The 21816-nt window shown below is 37.6% G+C and overlaps 1 protein-coding gene across 2 annotated transcripts in view; it reads right to left on the bottom strand.

Moving 5' to 3' along the window:
• Window positions 1-21816, bottom strand: part of DOC2A (double C2 domain alpha) — a 1042537-nt gene that overhangs the window by 692659 nt on the left and 328062 nt on the right. For both annotated transcript variants that reach the window (XM_044087933.1, XM_044087934.1), the window contains one exon: window positions 15143-15222. In XM_044087933.1, the coding sequence (XP_043943868.1) occupies window positions 15143-15222 (80 nt within the window). The remainder of the gene's footprint in view (window positions 1-15142; window positions 15223-21816) is intronic.

Genomic DNA, 21816 nt, shown 5'->3' with positions numbered 1-21816 from the left:
ACATAACTTGTCTTATTTTGTATCACATGTTTTAACTTGTTCTTCATGCACAATGGTACATGGGGACTCTATGCTCCATACCAGAAGTATATCCCTCATTGGTAAGATCAGACCATAAATTAATTTCACTGGATATCCACATCCCGACCCCACCCCCAGCCCAGAAAACCACAGTGAAAAACTTCTCAAAAGCGAACTTCACACTTCTCAAAACCGAAGTGGAATCCTTCAAGGCCCCAGTGCCAGTAGAAACTATGGCCCAAACTGCAGAATCCTATATAAACGCATTCTACGGACATCTCCAGGAATGCATGGATCATGCTATCCCAAACAAAATCAAGACCCAATCATCCAAAGGCAGGCGTCCAGTCTGGTGGACCCCAGCCATAAATAAACTGTACAACAGAAGGAAGAAGCTACTACATGATAGAACAAAATCCCTAAAAGGGAAGGCATCTCTGATCAGTACTAGCAAAAAATTACGATCCCTCTTAAAATCCTCCAAGGCCAGCTTTGAGAGAAAAATTGCACAGGACACTAAAGACAATCATAAGGCTTTTTTCAGTTATGTTAGGAACCTGGGATGCAACTCCCAGACTTGTTCTGAGTTGATTCTAAACGACAAAAAATACACTGAACCCACAAACATCGCCAATATCCTGGCAGACAGGTTCAGTGCAAACTTCTCCACCCCCCCCCCAAAAGAGCAAGTATCTATCCCGGCAGAGTGCAGCCTCCCAAACATCTCTGATGCTCAGGTGAAGGCCACCCTCTCCAAAGCAAAAAACACTGCTTCCATGGGACCAGATGGCGTCCCGGGTTGTGTCCTACATGAACTCCAAGAAGAACTAATCCCTCAAGTAAAACTGCTGTAAAATCTCAGCCTCACTACAGGATATGTGCCCAAAGAATGGCGTACAGCAACAGTGGTCCCACTCCACAAAGGTGGCGCCTCTGCGGACCCTGGAAACTATCGCCCCATAAGCCTGACTAGCCTAGTCTGCAAGGCTATGGAGAGGATCATCATGGAACTCATAAACAAAGACATTGGGGACCTACAGACACAGATCCTACCCAATTTGGCTTCATCAAGGGCAGATCCTGCCTTTTGAACCTGGTTGACTTCTTTGAAACAGTCACCAAGGCCATAGATGAAGGGAAGGTAGTTCACACAGCCTATCTCGACCTCGCAAAGGCATTTGCCACAATACCCCACTCAGGCATCATAGATAAGCTATCTAGCCTAAATATAAACCCCTATGTCACAAGATGGGTCGCAAACTGGCTCAAAGACAGAACCCACAGAGTCAGAGTTACTGGGGCCATATCAGACTCGAACCGGTCACAAGTGGCATCCCACAAGGTTCTGTCCTGGGACCTCTCTTGTTTGGTATTTACTTTTCTGAGGTACAGGCCAACGTGGGAGGACTATGGCTCACCAAGTTCGCAGATGACTGCAAACTGGGCACCATAATTGACTCTCCAGCTGACACAAACATCCTTCAAAAAGGTCTTGCAGAGATTGATAACTGGTGCCAAAGCCATGGTCTAAAGCTAAATGCCAAAAAGTGTATAGTCATACCCTTTGGCAAAAACAATGTGCCCACAAATTACCACATAGGTGGTAACCCATTAAGTACAGAGAAAGTAATTAGGGATCTGGGGACCCAAGTTGATAGCAATCTCTCCTTTGACAACCACATTGCCAAAGTGGTTAGAAAGACCTTCTACATAGCCCACCTCATCATGAAAGGATTCACATCTAGATCAAGAGAGGTAATCGTGCCCCTTTATTCATCCCTCATCAGGCCCATCATAGAATACAATGCCCCTTTGGGATGTACCTTACCCGCCACCTGCAGCAATTAGAAAGACCCCAAAAGTACCTCACCAGGAGGATCAAGGGACTCAAACAGATGCCATATGCTGCTCGGTTAAAAAAACTCCAGCTCTACTCAGTTGCATACCGCCTACTTCGAGGCGATCTATGCCTGACATATAAAGCTATGTCCAACCCAGAATTAATGGACATGCTCCACCTCAGTAAATCTAAATCCCTTAGAGCCACGTGCTCGAGGGACTTGAACCTCAGCACAGAAATAAATAGAACATGCTGGAGGGACAGATTCATAACCCAGAGGCTCCCTTCGCTCTGGAATAGAATTCCAATTCATGTTAGGCAGAGCACCTCACTGACTCTCTTCAAGAAGAAGAATCTTGATGAGTGGATGGGGGATCGTAGGTTTGTCCCGGGGATTACTTCCGTGTCACTATTAGACAGAGGCACAGCAAACTAAGCTTTAAAAAGGGCACAGTATACTCAAATCAAGGGGTGGCATAAGCCAAACACAATCGGGCTAGGCTTATAAATGCCCCAGGGCAGATAGCCTAGTATGAACCTATGAACCTATGGTATAGGTAAAGTCAGCCAACCCCTTCCTGAAATAATTTTTTTTCCAAACTCTCATGCATTTTTGGAATGCCATAATACAGTGGCATTTTAGGGTGAGGTTTACAAAAAAATTTTAAAGCTTCAGTAGTAATAAAATCATTCAAATAGGTGTTATACAAAACTGTATTTACTTTATTAACAGTTCTTAATGCCCTTACCCAATCTTTCTTTTTATTAATTTTTTCATCTTCCAGCATTTTATATATTGTCTGCAAATAATTATTTTACCACACCTCTTCCCTTATCAATACTTTTTACAACATTGTCATTGTCATTGCAAACTAAAATTACTCAATGTTCACTGTTTTAGTTCTTATTAGGTTATAATAGCCAAGGCACCCATTTTTTTGTTTTATTTTATTTATTTATTTCATTTGTTAACCAGGTAGTGCCCGACTGGTCCAGGGGCCTGTTTTCAGTGGATACCTGGGGCGAAAAGCTCCACATTGTACACTATATAATACAGAACAATACAATACATATAACAGTAATTTATATACAAAGCAACTTGTGGTTTATATACAGAATCAAACAAGTTCAAATAAAAATTCAGCAACAATGACAGATATGCACTTAAGCAGAGAAATAATGAATTTTGATTAGAGTCAAATATCATATATAGGTAACAGTTATGCACATTGTATATCTGAAGCATGTATCTGTGGCTAATAATGTCTATCAATCTGCTGATCCCAGAATGGAGCAGCGATGGCAGAGTCCAGAAAAGAGGATGAAATAAGAAATCTGGGTAGAGTGAGGAGCATACTGGGGTTATAGATATTAATAGCGGTTGTGTTAAGTAAGTGAACCCTGTAGGGTATAAGTAAAGGGCATGAGAAGGAACTTAGACTGGAGAGTGGCAAAAGCACAGCCAGTGATTACCAAAAAAACTGTTCTTTTTTCTTCTGTCTGAATTCTCTTTGAGGAACGTATAAATAGCTCCCTTAAAGGCTTTCAAAAAGTGGAAACTATAGGATGATTGTATGGAATAAATAACTAATTTTTTAGAAGTAATTGGGCTGACCATGTGACTAAGCTGATGGTTGTTTTATTATGTTGTCTTTTAATCACTTGAAGAAATATTGTTTTACCAAAGGAGGAATATGGTGTATTTCAATTTTCCATTGATTCCCCATGCTATCAGTCAGCCCTAGGGTTTGGATTCGTACCCCAACCAATAGCAGCATGTGGATGCATGGGTCCATGCAGTTATAATTTCAGGATCATCGTCAGGAATACTACATAATCACAGTAAAGCTCAAATAACAACGTTGGAATGTTTGGGGAGCATGGAGCATAAGCATTAGTGGGTCGGTGATAGAATTCTTACAGGTTCTATCAGTGATAGAACTATGTCCCTAAATGTGAACGAGTACCTTTTCATTCCTTATCCCACCTTACTCTCCCTTTTACACCTACTTCCTTATGGCTATCTAACTCTCTTCCCTGATTTTCTCTCTAAATATACCATAAGCCTGTTTTCCCTACTTTCACTACATATTGCAATTCCTATTCGTATTAGACTAATTTACCTTTAATTTCTCTACAAACTGTCTAAAATTTCTCTAAATATTAAATGATGGTCATATATCTTGTATCAATTCTTTACCAATATTTTTATATTTATAATTATTTAAACTGCAGATGTTTTTGTTTTATTTTTGAAGATTGTAAAATGATTGTTCTTAAAAGGTTTTGTAATAATTTGGAATTTGTCTGTCTGGGCATCCATTGAAAATGGGCTTCTACCCAACTGGATCTTTCCGGCAATCAAATGTCAATAAATAAATAAATAAATTCTCACCTGCCACTTGGGAGGTCCGAGTTTAATTCCTGGTCAATGCAGCATGGCATTTTAGGGCTGGGGGATTGGCAAAATGGTTACAGTGTTTACCTTACAAACACAGTGTGCAGTGTTTGATTCTCACCTCTAAGAAACTGGCTAGGCTTAACATGACCTGTAAGGGCAGCTAGCCTAGTGCTTACCTACGAACCTATGAAAAAATAATTACATTTGATGTAGGTGCCAAAGCAAGTACACATTAACATCTATGATCTTTGTGCATATTTTTTTAACTAGACATTTCCTGTCTGAGATAGAGTCATAGTTCTCCACTGTCCCAATTTTGAGGGACATCTGTGATTTTGTCTCATAATTCTGTGTTGATCTCCTAAAATTAGTGATGCTTTCAGAAAAAGGTGTTGGAATACAATCAACAAATAATGACATTCATTACAGTTAAAGACTTATTTTACTTTAGAAAATGTAGACTAACTCATGTATTATTATTTTGTCAATGTTCAAAATGAGTCGTACCAATATATAAAAGGAGCTCCTGATTTGATTCCTTTGTCCCTGATTCTGGTGCTGAGAAGCTGATAGGTATAATACAGTGCTGTTTAAACATTTAGGCTGCAACTAAACTGGACTTATTTGTAACTGTATTGTGTGCATTTCTAGACTGTAGAGCTGCATTATTTGCATTACCATTAGTCATGTAGGCTGAAGGTTTAATGCAGTTCAACTTCAAAAAGAATGTTTTAAGCTCAGGCTACTTCAGTTAGACACTGAGATGCAGTTGATTTGTACAAAACATTGCAAGCTGTCATTTCATTATCCATTACTCTGCAGCAAAAGTAATTATCGGCAGCATTAGATGTGTAAATGTCATTCATTAACAGTTCTATTTATGCCCGAACTGCCTAGCATACAACATATTGCCAAAGGAAAAGCCCCAAAACTGCTCTGTAGCACCCAGAATCTGCTCTTTTCCTCTCCTTTAACTGAATGATTGATGCAAGGTACCATTTGTGCATTAGCCTGAGGGCCCTGTTCCTGATCTCATGCATTTGTTCCATCCTGTGTATTATTTTATAGCCTTCTGTCAGTCCTTCCTCATGTGTATGCCAGACTCCCTCATGTCCTCATTTTTGTTTTGCCTCATTTAGTGTGGTTTACTCTGTTCGTGATAAGCCGTGGTGGTGCAGCGGTAGTGTTGTTGCCTCATAGCAAGAGTTCTCCGGTTCAATTCTAGGCAGAAGCGCCTTTTGTGTGGAGTCTGCATGTCCTCCCCGTGGTCGAGTGGCATTCGAAAGACATGCGTAGAATGGGCGTGCTTTCGTTGAAGGTTGGGTGTCGAGCTGGCACCTCAGCACCCGTAAAAAATCTACTGCCAATCATTAGCAGACCGGAGTTCCGCTGTGGCGACCCCTAACTGTGAAAAGCCGAAAGAAGAACAATGAACTCTGTTTTCCCTTAAATGTTCATACATCATTCTCATTTTGCTTTGTACTTGTCATTTCCATTTTTCCCACGATGCTCTTCTTTCCTTTCTGTCTTGGCTTTCTTTAATTGCCTCCACACATTTCTTCTCATTTCTCATATTTTAAGATAACTCTACCATTGCTTGTTAGACAAGCTGCATTAATTACTTGTTCCAGTAATATAAAAAAAAGTCTTAGTTCCACCCTTCCAGTTGCATATTGCAACTCCAATTTTCTAGCATGCCTCTTCCACATTTCCTCCTGTTTCTTTCCTATATAGCGTCTCCATCCGTCTTCTCCTCATGCCTGTCTTTTTTCTCTTCTCACCATATCACATTCCTCATTACCTTCACTGCTTCATTTCATCTTCTGGATGTTTCCTACTAGTCCTTGCTTCCTTCCCTTAGTGTGCCTTTTTTTCTTCCTTCACTTCCTATCCACCTAATCATGTCATATGTCATATGTTATATGTTAGGGTGTATGTAGGTATGTGTAGTCCATCCTACCATATCCTGCCTGTATTCAGATTTCAAATTTCCTTGGAATATTCCCTTTTGTGGGGTTTCTTGAGTTAAATGCCAAAGTCATATGTGCTGTTGCTTGGAGAATCATTATTCTGACATAATGTGCTGTCACCAACTGTATATAGGTTTTCTCTCCACAACCCCATCATTTTCCTAATCTTCTATTCATTTTGTCAATGTTTTTTGAATTGTGTCCCCCAGTGTAGATCATACATACATCCCTGAGTACTTAGGTACATTTATTTCCCCCACTCACACTTTTCCCTTTCTCTGTCTTAACCTGACCACCATTAACTTCTTTTTATTGCACATCAATCTTGATGTCCCCACATTTTTTTTCAAACACTAGTAGGGCTTCTCTTAGGGCTTTTATGTTTTCTGACAGGAGCATGCATTCATTTGCATACGTGGGAAATGAGGATTGCATCTACTTACCTCAGTTGCTAGCTCTTCAGTCACTAGTAGGAACAGCTGGGGGAGGGGGTCATATGAGGTGTCTTTGTTTTGTGATTTTTCTTACCTCTATTTGTTTTGATAGCCCCTGAATTTAACATTATTTCAATTTCTGGGTCTGTGTATATTGCCCTTATCCCTTTTCTTTCCAGTACTTCTGAGAGGAAGCCCCACCTCACCACGTCAAAGGCCTTTTGCAGGCAAAACAAGACTATCCTCCTATCCCAAAGACACTGTCTCTACCAGGATTTGAGAGAGGAAGAAGGTTAAGCCACAGGAGAACCCAAAACATCATCAAGAAGGGGAAAATGTTCCTTAAGCATTTAGGATTTTGAAACAAAGTCTATAAGAAAATGGTGTTGACATATTTTAATGAAATGATTTCATGTTCATCTTCTATCATTAGTTTAGAGATCTTAACATAGTACAATGAAAAGAGGCTGATTATGCCCCCCCCCACCTATAAAGGGTAATGTAAGTTTGGCAGGACTGACTCTACCCGGTGTAGGAACCAAGTAGGGGTAGTTGAGAAATATGACTATTAACAATAAGAAGAGGCTGTGAATTCAAAGATCACCTTGACTTTTTCTAGAAAGGGCCAGATCTGCATAAAGTCATCCTGAGAACCAAAGAAGCAACAAAATCATTTTCCCCCTTTCTGGAATTATTTAGAGGGAGCACTGAATGGAGTGTCTGTAAAGAACAAAGAAGCTTAGGATAAAAAGCTTTTTTTTAATAAGGGCAGTCCAGAGTTCAAAAGTCAGACTCTAATCCTGCCACATATTCATATCTGAGGTTAGCATTGATTGAATAGGTGCTTTGCATACCTTTCAATTGTCCAGATTTTTGCAGAATGTCCAGATTTTTGCCTCGTGTTTTTGATCTGTTCCTCATAAAATTTGCAGTTTTCTGGCAAATCGTTGAATTTTGAAATCACTAAATAATACTAAATAACAAAAATTTGAGTTTCACTTTATATCCTTCAGAAAACACATAATCATGAAAAACTTGTTATTATAACAAATTTCTAAGTTTATAGGAGCAATATTTAAAATCTGTTCCTATTTTTGGGCCTTTGTCCCCCATTATTTCTGGTTTTGACCAGATTTCTTGCACTTAGAGGTTTAGAGGTATGGTGCTTTGTAAAGATCCTTGGTAGTAGCCAAAACTGGAGCAAAATATATGTCTAACAAGTATTTCAGTCTGGAGGATTTCCGGAGAGATTAAAAAGATTTCTGAAAAGCTGAAAGTATCATGTAGGAATGACAGATTTGTAGCATTAATTTTACTTCAGTCTTATTTAAACTTTTGGGATTATCATCTTGATATTGTGTGGTTCGGTTTAATGGTAATTTGAGATATCAAAGTGGCTCCATATATATATATATATATATATATATATATATATATATATATATATATAAATCCTCATATAACATTATTAGAAAGGTGATAAATTTCAAAATGAACCTTAAACAAGTGATCTGCTTCATAAATCCAAAATAAGGTAATAAAATCACACATAAAAATCTTACTTGACAATGCTGCTATACCTCATATAATATGCATCATTTTAAGTTCTTGTAGGCTTCCAGAGCTGTAAATGCTTTCATCCATGCACTCTTAAATGCTGTTGCCAGTTTTAACTAGGATTATGTTATACAAATGCACATTGATAGATTCCCAAAGTTTAATCAGGAATTCTGAGATGTGCATATAACTTACTTATTTATCCATAGTCTTCAGTCCATTCCAAAGTAATGCATATAACCATAGCCTAAACTTGGGGTCACAGCCCAAGGACCACTGATTAGTTGCTCTGTGTAAGTGAGGTGACCCCTGATCTAATCAGGGCACACTTGCCAGCAAGGTGCTAAGCAACTAATTCACATTTATCATTACAAAAGGCCTTCTGGGTCATTAAACAGGGGGGGGGGGGCATCATTTTTAGAGAAAGAGCAGAATTTGCTACAGATTTTATGAAACAGTGCCAATACAGATAGATCAAAGAAATGAACTTTGTCACGTGATAATAATGAAATTCACTGTGTGTGCTTATGTCGCTGTAGATGCTTCATAGTTAAATACTAGGCAATCAGTATACAGACTATTACAAGCTCAGAGGATCATAGGTAAGTACTAGGCTAGCTGCCCTTGTGGGCCATTTTAAAACTAGTCAGTTTCTCTTTCAAAGGTGAAAACCATACCCTGTACCTTGTGTCTCTTAGGTAGACATCTTAACCATTATATCAACCCCCAACCAGTCTAGATTAGCTAAACACCCATATTCAAAAGTTTGTGTTATTAATATAGTCCTTGAAAAGAAAGTAAAAACAAAGAATTCTTTTAAAGACATTTATTATCCTTACAAAGCCTTTTCATAGCAACTTCTGATTTGTTAACTCAAGGCACTGGTTCTCTTAAAGCCTGTTTTATGTTTATCAGGCATTCTTTGTATATTTTTGTGGTGTAAGCAACCTGTCCTTAGGAAAGACCTTAATAGAACAATACTGCATCATCTGAAAACATACTCTTCAGATTATGAATGAGGGGCCCATTTCAACAGTATGTCACTTTAGGGCTAATGGGATTAACAAGAAAGGTCTCTTCACATCATTCTGAAAAAAATGAAAGAAGTATACAGAGCAGTATTTGTTTTTTAAAACAACGTTCATCTGGGTCCCCTCCAAATTTTTATGGATGGCATATCTTGTAAATAAACATGAAAGAGGACACTAGATCAAAGCAGCTTTGCAGTGTGATAATATGGATCTGGAATTCAGCTGCATTATACAATTTACAGTTATCAGTGGTATACCTTAGAAGTTTATAGAACAAGCTAGCACTTTTTAAGCATGAAAACAGTTGGAACTCAGAAATGGAAATTACACTCTCACATATCACAGATTATAGTTGCCAATGTAGATGTTACAGGAGTAAACTTATTTTATACGTCTCAACAACCAACTCCAAACTTTTGTTTCCTGGTTCTTCATGAGTCATATTGGAAAATGCACGCAGTTTGTTTTCCCCTGATGTGCCTTGTTATCATTTGTTCTGATCCAGAAGGTACTACTGATTGCAAAAACAAGACAAGCTCAGCTTCATTGTAATAGTTTCCTGTTTGTGCAGGCAACCTTGGATTTCTCTCTTAATGAACATTTCCACTCTTTTACCATGTTAACTGCCTCTGCACAAATCCTTACCAAGACAACAAGAAAAAGCTTCACATCCCATTCTCAAGGCTTGAAACCTGTCAACATGGAGGACAGAGTTCCCATTGCTAACAGTCTTTTTCATGCTAATCCTATATATATATCTCAAAGGAAACCAAAAAGTCCAAATACAAGGGAATCTACAGAAGTAGAATTTGTCTCTTGGACTACATTAAGATTTAAGACCCCCTGAACTGCTATAGCCAAGGGGTTCAGACTATTTAAGCTACATATTTCAGTTAGTTTGGCATATTTAAAAAATATTTCATTTACCTGCAATTTCTGCTTGTATTCTAGCATTTTTGCTCATAGCAGCAAATTTAACTAAGGCGTTTCTTAAAAGTGTTCTACACTTCACACTCCCAAGAAGACACATTTCTGCCATTTGAACCTTAACTTTCATACTTGAAAAAATAACATTACCTCCATTTGAACCAGCGGATACAACATACATAAAATACCTTTCTTGGGAAAACATTTTTTTCTGGTGTCTTTTTATCTGTTCTTGCAAGTCATCATAAAGCATATTTCCTAACAAAGGAGTAACACTGAAAATTCATCCTTCCTTCTTGCCAGGAGTTGCTGCATTACTGTCTTTGACTCTACCCATTTCGTCTTCAGTATTTTTAAATCCAGTTTACCAAAACAAAAGAGAGAAAATGTTGCCTATGCCAGATGTGCATAGACAGCTTAGCTATGCTATCATAAGGACATGTAGTTTTTATTTCCTTCAAAAAGGGAAAGTTCTGTTGTGAATCAAACAATAGTCAAAGGAACTGGATAACTGTGTTGCCCTTTATATGATAAATTAAATAAATCTTTGCAAGGCACTTATAGGACACATTTTTGTAGGGATTACTTTAAACATGTGTCTGCATAAAATATTCTGAAAGTTACAACACAGACAACATAGCCATCCACATATTTACCAAGCATAGCAAGTTGGAAGCATTGTGTATCATAGGACAGGATTTGGCACATCTGTTTTGCAAGGGATTTAAAAACTTCCCATAACTGACATATTCTGCTCCAGAATATACCCAAATGTTTTGATTTACAGTTATGGTGACCTGCAACAAGGATAATAGTACAGTTATGTACTATTACATAATAATATAATAATAATATTAACCTGGGGACCCAGGTTGACAGTGGCCTTTCTTTTGACATTCACATTGCTAAAGTGGTTAGAAAGACCTTCTACATTGCCCACCTGATCATGAAGGGATTCACATCCAGATCTAGTGAGGTCATTGTTCCCCTGTACTCTTCACTTATCAGACCAATGATCGAGTACAATGCCCCATTCGGGATGTATCTCACCAGACATCTGCAGCAATTGGAGAGACCCCAAAAGTTCCTCACCAAAAGGATAAAGGGACTCTAAAATCTGTCATATGCTGCCAGATTGAAGAAACTCCAGCTCTATTCAGTCGCATACTGTCTGCTCAGAGGTGACATGTGCCTGACATACAAGGCCATGTCCAACCCGAATTAATGGACATGCTCCACCTCAAAAATCCAAATCCACCAAAACCACTAGAGCAAGCGACTTAAACCTTAGCACGGATATAAATAGGATGTGCTGGAGGGATAGATTTATCACTCAGAGACTCCCTATGCTGTGGAATAAAATCCCGGTCCATGTGAGGCAGAGCACCTCGCTGACTCTGTTCAAGAGAAATCTAGACCTGTGGATGGGAGATCGTAGGTTTACCCCGGGAATCATCTCTGTGTCACTGCTGGACAGAGGCACAACAAACTAATGGGCACAGTATTTTTTCATATAAGGGGTGGCGTAAGCCACAAAAATTTGGGCTAGGCTTATAAATGCCTTATGGCAGATAGCCTAGTATAAACCTATGAACCTATGAACCTATGTAAGGTTCTTGTCATAATACGCAATTTCAAGTTGACCATAACAGTAAACCGTTACTCTCTGCACCTCTCATGGGATTTGTACATTGTTAATGTTGTGTTATTTAATAAAACTCTTGTCATCTCTGCTTGTAATTTTTATTATCATAATTTGGTGTTATGTGCAATATGGTTTGTAGGTTTGTAAGATTTTGTCTACTACAGACACACACACCCACGATGGCCCTATGTAACTCAAAGAAAAGAAGAGAGCTCATGACAGCTCTGTCTTTTAAATGCTACATTAGTAATTTTGCAGACAATTTGCTCCTTGTAAGAAAGAATGGGGCAGCCGTTGAAAATCCAACAAGAAAAAAAGGGCACATTAAGTGCATAACTCCAAATGTTCTGCCTTATTGTCATAGTAGCCTTTTCTCACAGATCAACATGTACATAGTTGCAGTTTATTTATTTAAATGGATCGCTGTAATTACAGGTTCATGTATTATATCCCACACACAACACATCCATGTTGCCCTTTCACCATCAACACTATTCATCAACTTGGACTTGGTAATCTTCAGTTCAACACAAAGCAGTGCATTGTGCTTCCATGAAATCTATATATAGCTCAGAATTCCAGTGGTGTTGTAATCTACTGTGTGCGCATCTTAGGGTACCTCTATAGGTCTTTGTTAAAAACAGAAGTGTGAAATATTCCAACATCAGATGCATTGTTCACCCAATAAGACAAACCTTCACTAAAAGAAAGAAAGGTATTTCAAGGCATCATGGGAGAAATGCATATTTTCCTTGAAAAAAAAAGTAAAACAATTCTACTCTTCCTCGTACTATTACTCCTGCTAGTACTGCTACTAGTGCTACAGATGCTACTACTACTACTACTCCTACTGGTACTGTTACTCCTACTACTACAACTACTGCTACTGTTACTTCTACTACTATAGATACTACAACTACTGCTACTGTTGCTATTATTGCCACTGTTACTCCTACTACTACTATTATCATTGCTGCTACTACTACTATTCCTTCTTCTACTGCTACTACTACTACTGCTGCTACTTCTACTACTATAGATACTACAACTACTGCTATTGCTGCTATTATTGCCACTGTTACTCTTACTACTACTATTATCATTGCTGCTACTACTACTATTCCTTCTTCTACTGCTACTACTACTGCTGCTGTTACTTCTACTACTATAGATACTACAACTACTGCTATTGCTGCTATTATTGCCACTGTTACTCCTACTACTACTATTATCATTGCTGCTACTACTACTATTCCTTCTTCTACTGCTACTACTACTGCTGCTGTTACTTCTACTACTATAGATACTACAACTACTGCTATTGCTGCTATTATTGCCACTGTTACTCCTACTACTACTATTATCATTGCTGCTACTACTACTATTCCTTCTTCTACTGCTACTACTACTACTGTTGCTGATACTACTACTGCTACTACTACTACTGTTGCTGATACTACTACTGCTACTACTACTATTGTTGCTGATACTACTACTGCTACTACTACTGTTGCTGATACTACTACTGCTACTACTACTGTTGCTGATACTACTACTGCTACTACTACTGTTGCTGATACTACTACTGTTGCTGATACTACTACTGCTACTACTACTACTGTCGCTGATACTACTGCTGCTACTACTACTATTGTTGCTGATACTACTACTGTTGCTACTACTACTACTGTTGCTGATACTACTACTGCTACTACTACTATTGTTGCTGATACTACTACTGCTACTACTACTACTACTACTGCTACTACTACTACTGTTGATGATACTACTACTGCTACTACTACAATAATAATTTGACAGTTCTGCACTGAGGATAAAGTCTGTGAGCTGCTAGAGAGCTTTACCCTATAATCCAGGATTTAATTCCCATTAGCCTCCATTTAGCTGTTGTTTGAATCTGAGCAAGTGACTTACCAGAACATCACTGTAAGGAAACTTATCAACAGTGACTTTTCTTGGTGATGAATAAATAAAAGTGCTTCTGCATACTGGCTCACGAATGTCCAGTGATACATAATTATCTTTAATAATGTTTTCAGGCCAACAAGTCAGACTCCATTAGATGTTCATAGGTAAGGACTAGGCTAGCTGCCCTTATGGGTGATTTTAAGCCTAGCCAAATTCCCTCAAAGGTGAGAGTCAAACCCTGTACCTTGCATCTATGAGGTAAATACCTTAACCATTATGTCAACCTGCAATAGAGATGATTTACTCTTGTTCAGAAAATAACTAGATTTGGTCTTATGTTGTACTGATGAGTGTAAACAATGACAAAACATATCTACAGGTAGTGCAATATGGCTTACAGGCCTGCATGCATTACTAAAGATTTGTGTGTAATTGTTTATTCATGTGTTGCATTTTTTATCTCCCATTATGGCTTGGAAAAGAGAGGCTTGTGAAGATTGTTGTACATAGGTTTCTCTGTCTCTTTGGTCTTGTATACATCTGCAGCTGGACTTTTCTCTTTTCTGTATGAGCCTAACTTAGTACCTACCCACGTAGTAAGGATTTTTATAAGCCAACTGTTTCAGAGCATGACTAGTTTTTTTCTACTTAAGTGGAATAATGTACAAACTTCCATAGTCTGGCTTAAGTGTTATTAAGGCTTAATGTATCGCTATACATTTGTGAGCCAGTGTGTTGAAACACATTTAGAATTTTAGAGGAGATCTGCATATCTCCCATGATGCCTTGATAAGAGGACATTTGCAAACATTTGTAGATGCTTCTTTGCTGGTAAAAAAAGGTGTCAAGTGTGAGAAGAAATGTGAACACATTGGGCAAAGAAACTGTGACTGATTTTGCAGTTACAGCAGTACATTGAAGAAGTAAGACAAGTTAATCTCAGTTATACCTTTTGCATATATGCAGTTATACATTTTTACTTAAATGAGAACATTTTACATTTCTGTGAAATTGTACCATAGTGTTGTAGTTCTCCTCTTTGCTGTTTTTTTAATTATTTAAAGGATGAAAGATGTATTGCAAAAGGCAAACGTGGGGCATTACTAACTTAATTAAAACAAAGTTGTTTGGATGATGTATGTATAGAATGACAGAACTGTATTATGAAAATATCCAAAAATGTAATTATTTGAATATAATGTCATTTTGTGTTACAATGCACAAGTACAAGTGCATGTCTGCACACACACACAAAATGCACCAGTCCACTGTATATATGGACGATTTATATAAATTATAGTAACATCTACAAGAGGTATCATCCCATTTTTGTAGGGGATCACATTTTGACAAAGAGGTAAAATAATCAAAACAAAGTAGAGCCTACCTTTGCCCGGAGAACTTCACAATGCAGGGCACAGTTGACATGGTCATAGAAGAGATCAAATTCTAGTGTCCCAAGAGCAGCTGAAAGAGATAATAAAAATGGATGAACGATTATGGAAAAAAATATAACACAATGCATCAAGAAATCTCAACAATGCAAACATGACTGATCAGATCAATAAGAATGCAACAGAAAAGGAAATAATTATTAATAAATAATTGAATTAGCAGAAGATTACAATCAGTTAATGAAAATATCCTAAGACAAAACAGAGTACTTGTTCAACATATTATTCCAGGGTACCCCATATGGAACGTGGGTACTTGGCTTGACTCCTATTGTATATTTTTGTAGAAAATATTGGATTAGGTGGGTTTGAATTTTTCTTCCAATATTTTTCTCTCCTGTCTGCTACAGGGAGCTACAAAGTCTTCTTATTAAGTAGATTCTGTAGCAGAAAGATAATGATGGCATATAAATAAAAAAAAAAAGACAGTCACAGCTGTACATGATCCCCTTAAAAGGCTTAAAAGGTGATTGACATTTTGTGGCCCTTCAGTTCTTCCATTAAGTTGCCCATCCATGATAGATTATGCTTAAGTCAAGCACTTTTCAGTGAATCATCACTCCATGAGCCCATGCCATCAAAAGGTTCAACATTATTTTATTCTTTTGCAAGGTGGCTAAGCTTCCAGTAGCCTCCATTCTTGGGCTCAAAGCTAAACTATTATTTTACATCATAGCCAAACCTCCCAGGACCTCCACCTTTAATCAGTATAATCTAGTCAGAAGAAACGCATCCTTTGGATAAAAAGGTAAAAATCTACATATATGCCTTTCAAATGAAAAGGCTCTTACAATCATGGTCCACTTAAATGTGATGTGATTAAACAAATAATACCATCTGGGAGGCCTTGCTGATAACTTTTTGGTTTTAGTACATAGAAATGTACTAAAACCAAAACATTATCTTGGCTGAATGATTGCATTTTATTTGCAGCTGAAAGACAAGCAGCTCTAATTTTAGAACTGTGCTTGAGAAACATGTTTCAGTTTTAAAACAAGTGGGGGTTCACATGTACATGGGGAGGGAACTGTCTAAATACACTGTGAAAGTTCACTGTTGGCTCCACGTTATATGGGGTCTTTAATGTGGTAGATCCTGTGCATATAGAACTAAGGACAGTGATAACTACTGTGACATTACAGAATTAACATTGTTGTTTATTTATCCTAATAACTGTTGCTGTACCATCGCCACATGCCTTTTTGAGGTGTAACAGTAGCAGCATGCTTGACTTACACCCATTAATCTTAATTAAGGCATATACCTCTCAACCACTTAGGGGAAGAAATCTGGACAAAGACATGAATAAAAGTGGGACAAAGGCCCAGAAATAGGGACAAGTTTTAAATATTGCTCTTACAAACTTAGAAAGTTGATAGAAGAATAGGTTTTGCATTAGCATGAATTTTTTGAAGGGAACTTCTGTCTTTAGTGACTTGCCACTAATTTGCAGAAAACCACAATTTTGTGAAAAATGGACCAAATATGATGCAAAAATCTGGACATTCTTTGAAAATCTGTACAGTTGAGAAGTATGCTAAGGCATACTAAGGTCTACTTAAACTACTGTACCTTGTTACATTTTGCAGGCTTCAATGAGGCCTATGAATGCACAAAAATTATATATTGTTATCTCCTGGCAGTACTTAAAAGTTTGCATAGTCTCCCTCATTTGCCTTAAAACCCATTTTAAAGTTGTTGATGGTATATTTTCAGCACATGACCTCATCATGTCACCTTACTATTCATAGAAAGTTCTACTGTTGATTTTAAATGTCCATGGAGCTCAGAAAATGAAAAAAATTACAATCAAATTTTGATACTCCTTGCACTACTAATGTTACTGCTTCACAACAAGTAATTAATATCGCTTTATTATTATTTTCTGTCTCACATTTATCTGAAAGGAACTACAGAATACACAATTTGGTCCCCGCTATGTGACATTTGTTGCACTTTCCTTAGTTTCAGATTGTTCTGTCTGTTCACTTAGAATATTGGTGTTCTAAATTGTTGCTTTATTTAAGAATTTTTTGAGAAAATATCTGTTCATTTTTATCATCTTCCCTTGATTTATGCTCTTTGTATGTATGCATTTTGTTTCACCTAAAGGAAATGACTGATTTTGTTCATCTTATAAAACCACCCCTTATTTACTCACTTGGCACACCAGCAGTTTCACGTTTCCTGTCTCTTTTTGGCCTAAGCTGTTCACTCAATTATGACAACAGAACTGGCTTATGTGGTAAATAAGTCTCAGATTCAATAGATGTGTGGCTGTAACAAGAAGGGAGATAAAGCAGAATTACAAACACCATACTTTATATTCTCTTCTTGGCAAAAATTCTTAAATAATGACCATTAAAATATAGAAGCAAAAGAAACAAATTCCTAAAGAAAGCATTGAGAGATTTCATATAAATATAATATAAGGACAACTGAGGAAGCTATATAATATAGAAATGACACACAAAGTGTGAAACAAGTCATGTTTTAGTTAAGTGCAAAATGAAATTATTAACTTGAAGGCAGGAAAAGACACTTATGGGCAGTAGTGTTGCAGCTGTTAGCATTATTTTGTCACATAATTTTTCTGCTTAATAGAGCCCCTGACCAGGGTGCTTATATGCTGAATTTTTATGTGTTTCCTATGTGTCTCCCTATGTGTCTGTGTGAGTCCTGAGATGGGCGGACATCCCATCTAGGGGAAGATATTTGCCTTATGTATTTTACTTGCCACAGTAGTCTCCAACTGTCCTGTACACCTGAAGAGGGTAAAGCTGGAATTGGGGAATGACTACATTAATGAATGAATCAATGAAAGAGTGAATGAATGGTGTTTGGAATGCGGTAAATTTATGTTCAGCTGCTTCTCATCTAAGAAAATTATATTTGGAAGCATCTGTCAAAGGTATGTGATATATGTCTTTATTCTATTAATTTGGGCTTTAGGGGATTGCTTAATAAAAGAACATTTAATTTTAGCCTGTTAGAAAAGTGGGAGATCATACTAAGGAGAGATTTAGAGATTAGTACTAGGACTATGCTAATTACCCTTGTGGACCACTTTAAGCCTAGCTAATTAACCTATGTGAGAATCAAACCCTGCATCTTGTATCTATAAGGCAAATAAGGCAAATATCTTAATCACTACACCAACTTCCTCCCTAATGAGGGTAGCTAATTAAGTCAAGAAGAGAAATGAAACTTTTGTAGCTGTATAAAGGAGCAAAGAATGATGACTAGGGGATAGTAAAACTAAATAAGATTGATGAATGGATGTATGGATGGAATGATGGATGGATGGATGGATGGATGGATGGATGGATGGATGGATGGATTGATAGATGCAAAACAGGATGTTGAAAAAGATGGATTGTTAAATTACTTCCTAGTATTCACAAAACAAAAGCTGGTAAATTTACCAAACCCAATTAATAGATGCTGGGGAGAGGAGAAGTTTGGTTCCAGTCTACTTCCTAAAGAGAAATGCAGGAGGAAATAAGGACTGATGTGATTCAACCTAAAACGTTTCCATAGTCAGTCTGATAATGCCACTAATTCTTAACAAATCACGTGAAGGAGAGTAGGGCTGCTAGAGGCTGCAAAAGGATATATGTTATTCCCATTGACAGCAGTGAAAACAAGACAGAGTTTAGAAAATATCATCTATATTGTCAGTTTAACCTGAGGTAGAAGAAAATCATAGATTCCACTGCTGAAGAAAAGAAAAAAGACTATTTAGAAGACACTATAACACCTACTACAAGAGGGCAGCACCAGCCAAATACAGTGGAGTTCTTTGAGTAACCAAAGTATCAGATCAGATGGGTTTTAGTGGATTTAGCACACACAGATTATGGAAAAAATATCTGACTTTGTCAAATTACAGTACACTAGTGAGCAATTTATACAGGTTCAGAAAATGTTGTTGCGTGGTAATCTGGGTAAATGGTTACCTTAGCAAATGGAGAGGGAACTGGACATGATTTTGTTCAAATGAAATGAAGGTGATGAGCTGGACCAAGGTGGTGAGTACTTTCACTAGACCTTTCACGTGTCTTTATAAGGGATCTTGCAGAAGGTCTGGAGGGAAATATATTTTTGCTGTTAACGCAAAGTTATGTAACAGATTAGTGCACAAATATATGTGGAAAAGATGTGAAGAGACTTGGCAAGATCTTAGACTCTTAGCAGGAAAACAGACAAAATAAATTAATAATAAAAAAAAAACAAAACGAAAAAGTAGGTCTGGAATGAGAAGACTGGGTCATTTTTTTGTTTTACTGCTTCCACTTTACTGGTACCCTAAAAAGTGTGCACAGCCGTGACCGTGAGTTATTGCATTAAATGAAAAGCAGTATCTCCAGCACAACCAAATGTTGTCTGCTCTTCAAAATGTCAAATGAGCATCATCTGTCCTTATTGTATAGCATACCTCTGTTTGAACGTGAAACCAAGAACATGTGCATTACAGGGGTTGACGTTCTGTGTTGGGCTAATGGAGGGATGGGGAATGCAATGAAAGAAACTCAAACTCATAAAACAAGATGTGTTAAGAAAGGGAGACTTATTTTGCTGCAGATGTATTTCCACACAGGTGTTGCCTCTGTAAATCTGGAGAATTACCACAGTCCTGGGAGGAACTGTAACACAAAGATTTAGCTACTGACTACATTAGGGATAGTGTGCCTTTTAGATGTGTGTGAAATTAGAAGAACACTTTTGGCTAGAGGAGACATTGTGAAGGCAAAGGTTTGGTGTACAGTTTTATCGATTAATGAAGGAAAACAAACTGGAGCATGGTAGATTTTAATGCTGAAAACCGTGAAGCAGAAAATTTTAACAATGTTAATAATGCAATATGGTTGAAAGCTAATTACTTGTAACCAACAGTAATCACTAAAGGCCAGAACTTGAGTATGATCTCAGTGGAGACTTCAAAAGTATGGACTTTACAATTAATGTAATAAGAAGTACTCATGAACACTGGAACACTTTGGTATCCTGGAATCACAGAGCAGAAATCCATTGCAGAAATATCTATGTGGCAGGCAGCTGCTTTCTTTGTTCAGAAGTAGATGTCACATCTGTTCTGGAAGGGATACCTGCCTGGGCAGGATTAGAAACACGCTCATTTAATTAGACATATGATATTATTTCAAGAACTAGATGAACAGAAAGATGATTAATCTGAAGTGTCTGCTTTTGTGTCTCTTCAGCTGAGAAGCTACATTTGTATAAAGCAAATTGGAATACTTTACTGTTGCATTTTGTCACAATCAGACGCGATGCCAATAAAGTGTCTATAATTGTTGAGTATGAACACTGATGGATTATAACGACAGGAGTCTGAGTGGTCTTTTAAGTCTGAAATGTTCTGAATTGGCTACTTTTCTCATTGTTGTCATTAATAGCGTCAGTTGCACAACAGGCAGCACACTCACCTTTGATGCTGAAGGTCTTGGTATCTATTCCCACACCAAGTAGATGAGTGCTGACACTGCAGTGCAGCAGAAGGGGATACTGCATTCCTGATTGTGTCCTCCTTTGGATGAGATATTCCATTTGCTTGAGTTGAGAGATGTAAAAGATCTCACACCATCTACTGAAAAGTATTGTGTAAGTTCCCCAATGCCCTGACTAAATTTCCCCAATTGTTAGTATAAATACCACCTCTGTTCTCCTCTAAATAGAGACTATTAGCCTAGTGGGATCAATCCAGTCAACAAAAGGGTACAAAATATTTGTTCATACATTTTTTTTTCACTGCTTAGTGGAAAAAATGCTCAAGACTACAAATTTAAAATGCACTCTAATGGATGTTGCTGTATTAAACAAGAAATGTTAATTTAAAACAATCAGGAAGGTGAGTCAATGAATGTATTTATGCATAGTCCTAAAAATGTGTGCGGGGGGTTTGAAAACAGGTCATGGTCCAAAGTACACTAAATCTACCTCTGGCCAGATTAATTTTCAATAAATGTGAGTTGCAAGGGAAGAGGAGTTTACTGTTGCTCATGCTAAGTCTGTTTTCAAAGTGAGACTATTGTATTTCTTGGAAATGGCCATCAGTGTTTGCGTTATGAAATTCGAAATAAAAGTTTGAAACTAAATCAGAATCTATTTAATCATTATAAAGTACAGAAGAGAATAGCGTGCACACTGACAGGTTTGAATAGTGTTTATGGGAACTAGAGAGACAGCCAAGTAAGAGAACACTGGAATGGCTGTGGGGTGGTCCTTCCATTACCGTGCTTAGGGCCATGTTTACCATTACCTGATTCTGAATGAGATAGTGACTTTAGGAAAATGTTTTTTAAAAAGTATTAGTTATTTACTGATGCTTGTTATGTTTACAGAAAGGAAGGTGCTACAAAGAGTGGTACAGGTTTCAGAGAAGGTAACAGGTTCCAGTCTTTCATCCATACAACATCCTTATTCTGCAAGAAGCATCTGAAAGGGCACCAAAATAACATAGGACAACGCGTATCCTGCACATAGATTGTTTAAGCATCTGGCATCAGGCAGGAGATATTGCAGCATTCGCTGCAGGACTACAAGATTTAATAACAGTTTTTACCCTACAGTGATTAGACTTCAAAAC

This window comes from Protopterus annectens, chromosome 11.part0 (assembly GCF_019279795.1).
Source record: "Protopterus annectens isolate FY-2018-M chromosome 11.part0, PAN1.0, whole genome shotgun sequence".
In the NCBI taxonomy this organism is placed as follows: Eukaryota; Metazoa; Chordata; order Ceratodontiformes; family Protopteridae; genus Protopterus; species Protopterus annectens.
This window is presented reverse-complemented; position numbering and strand designations above follow the sequence as displayed.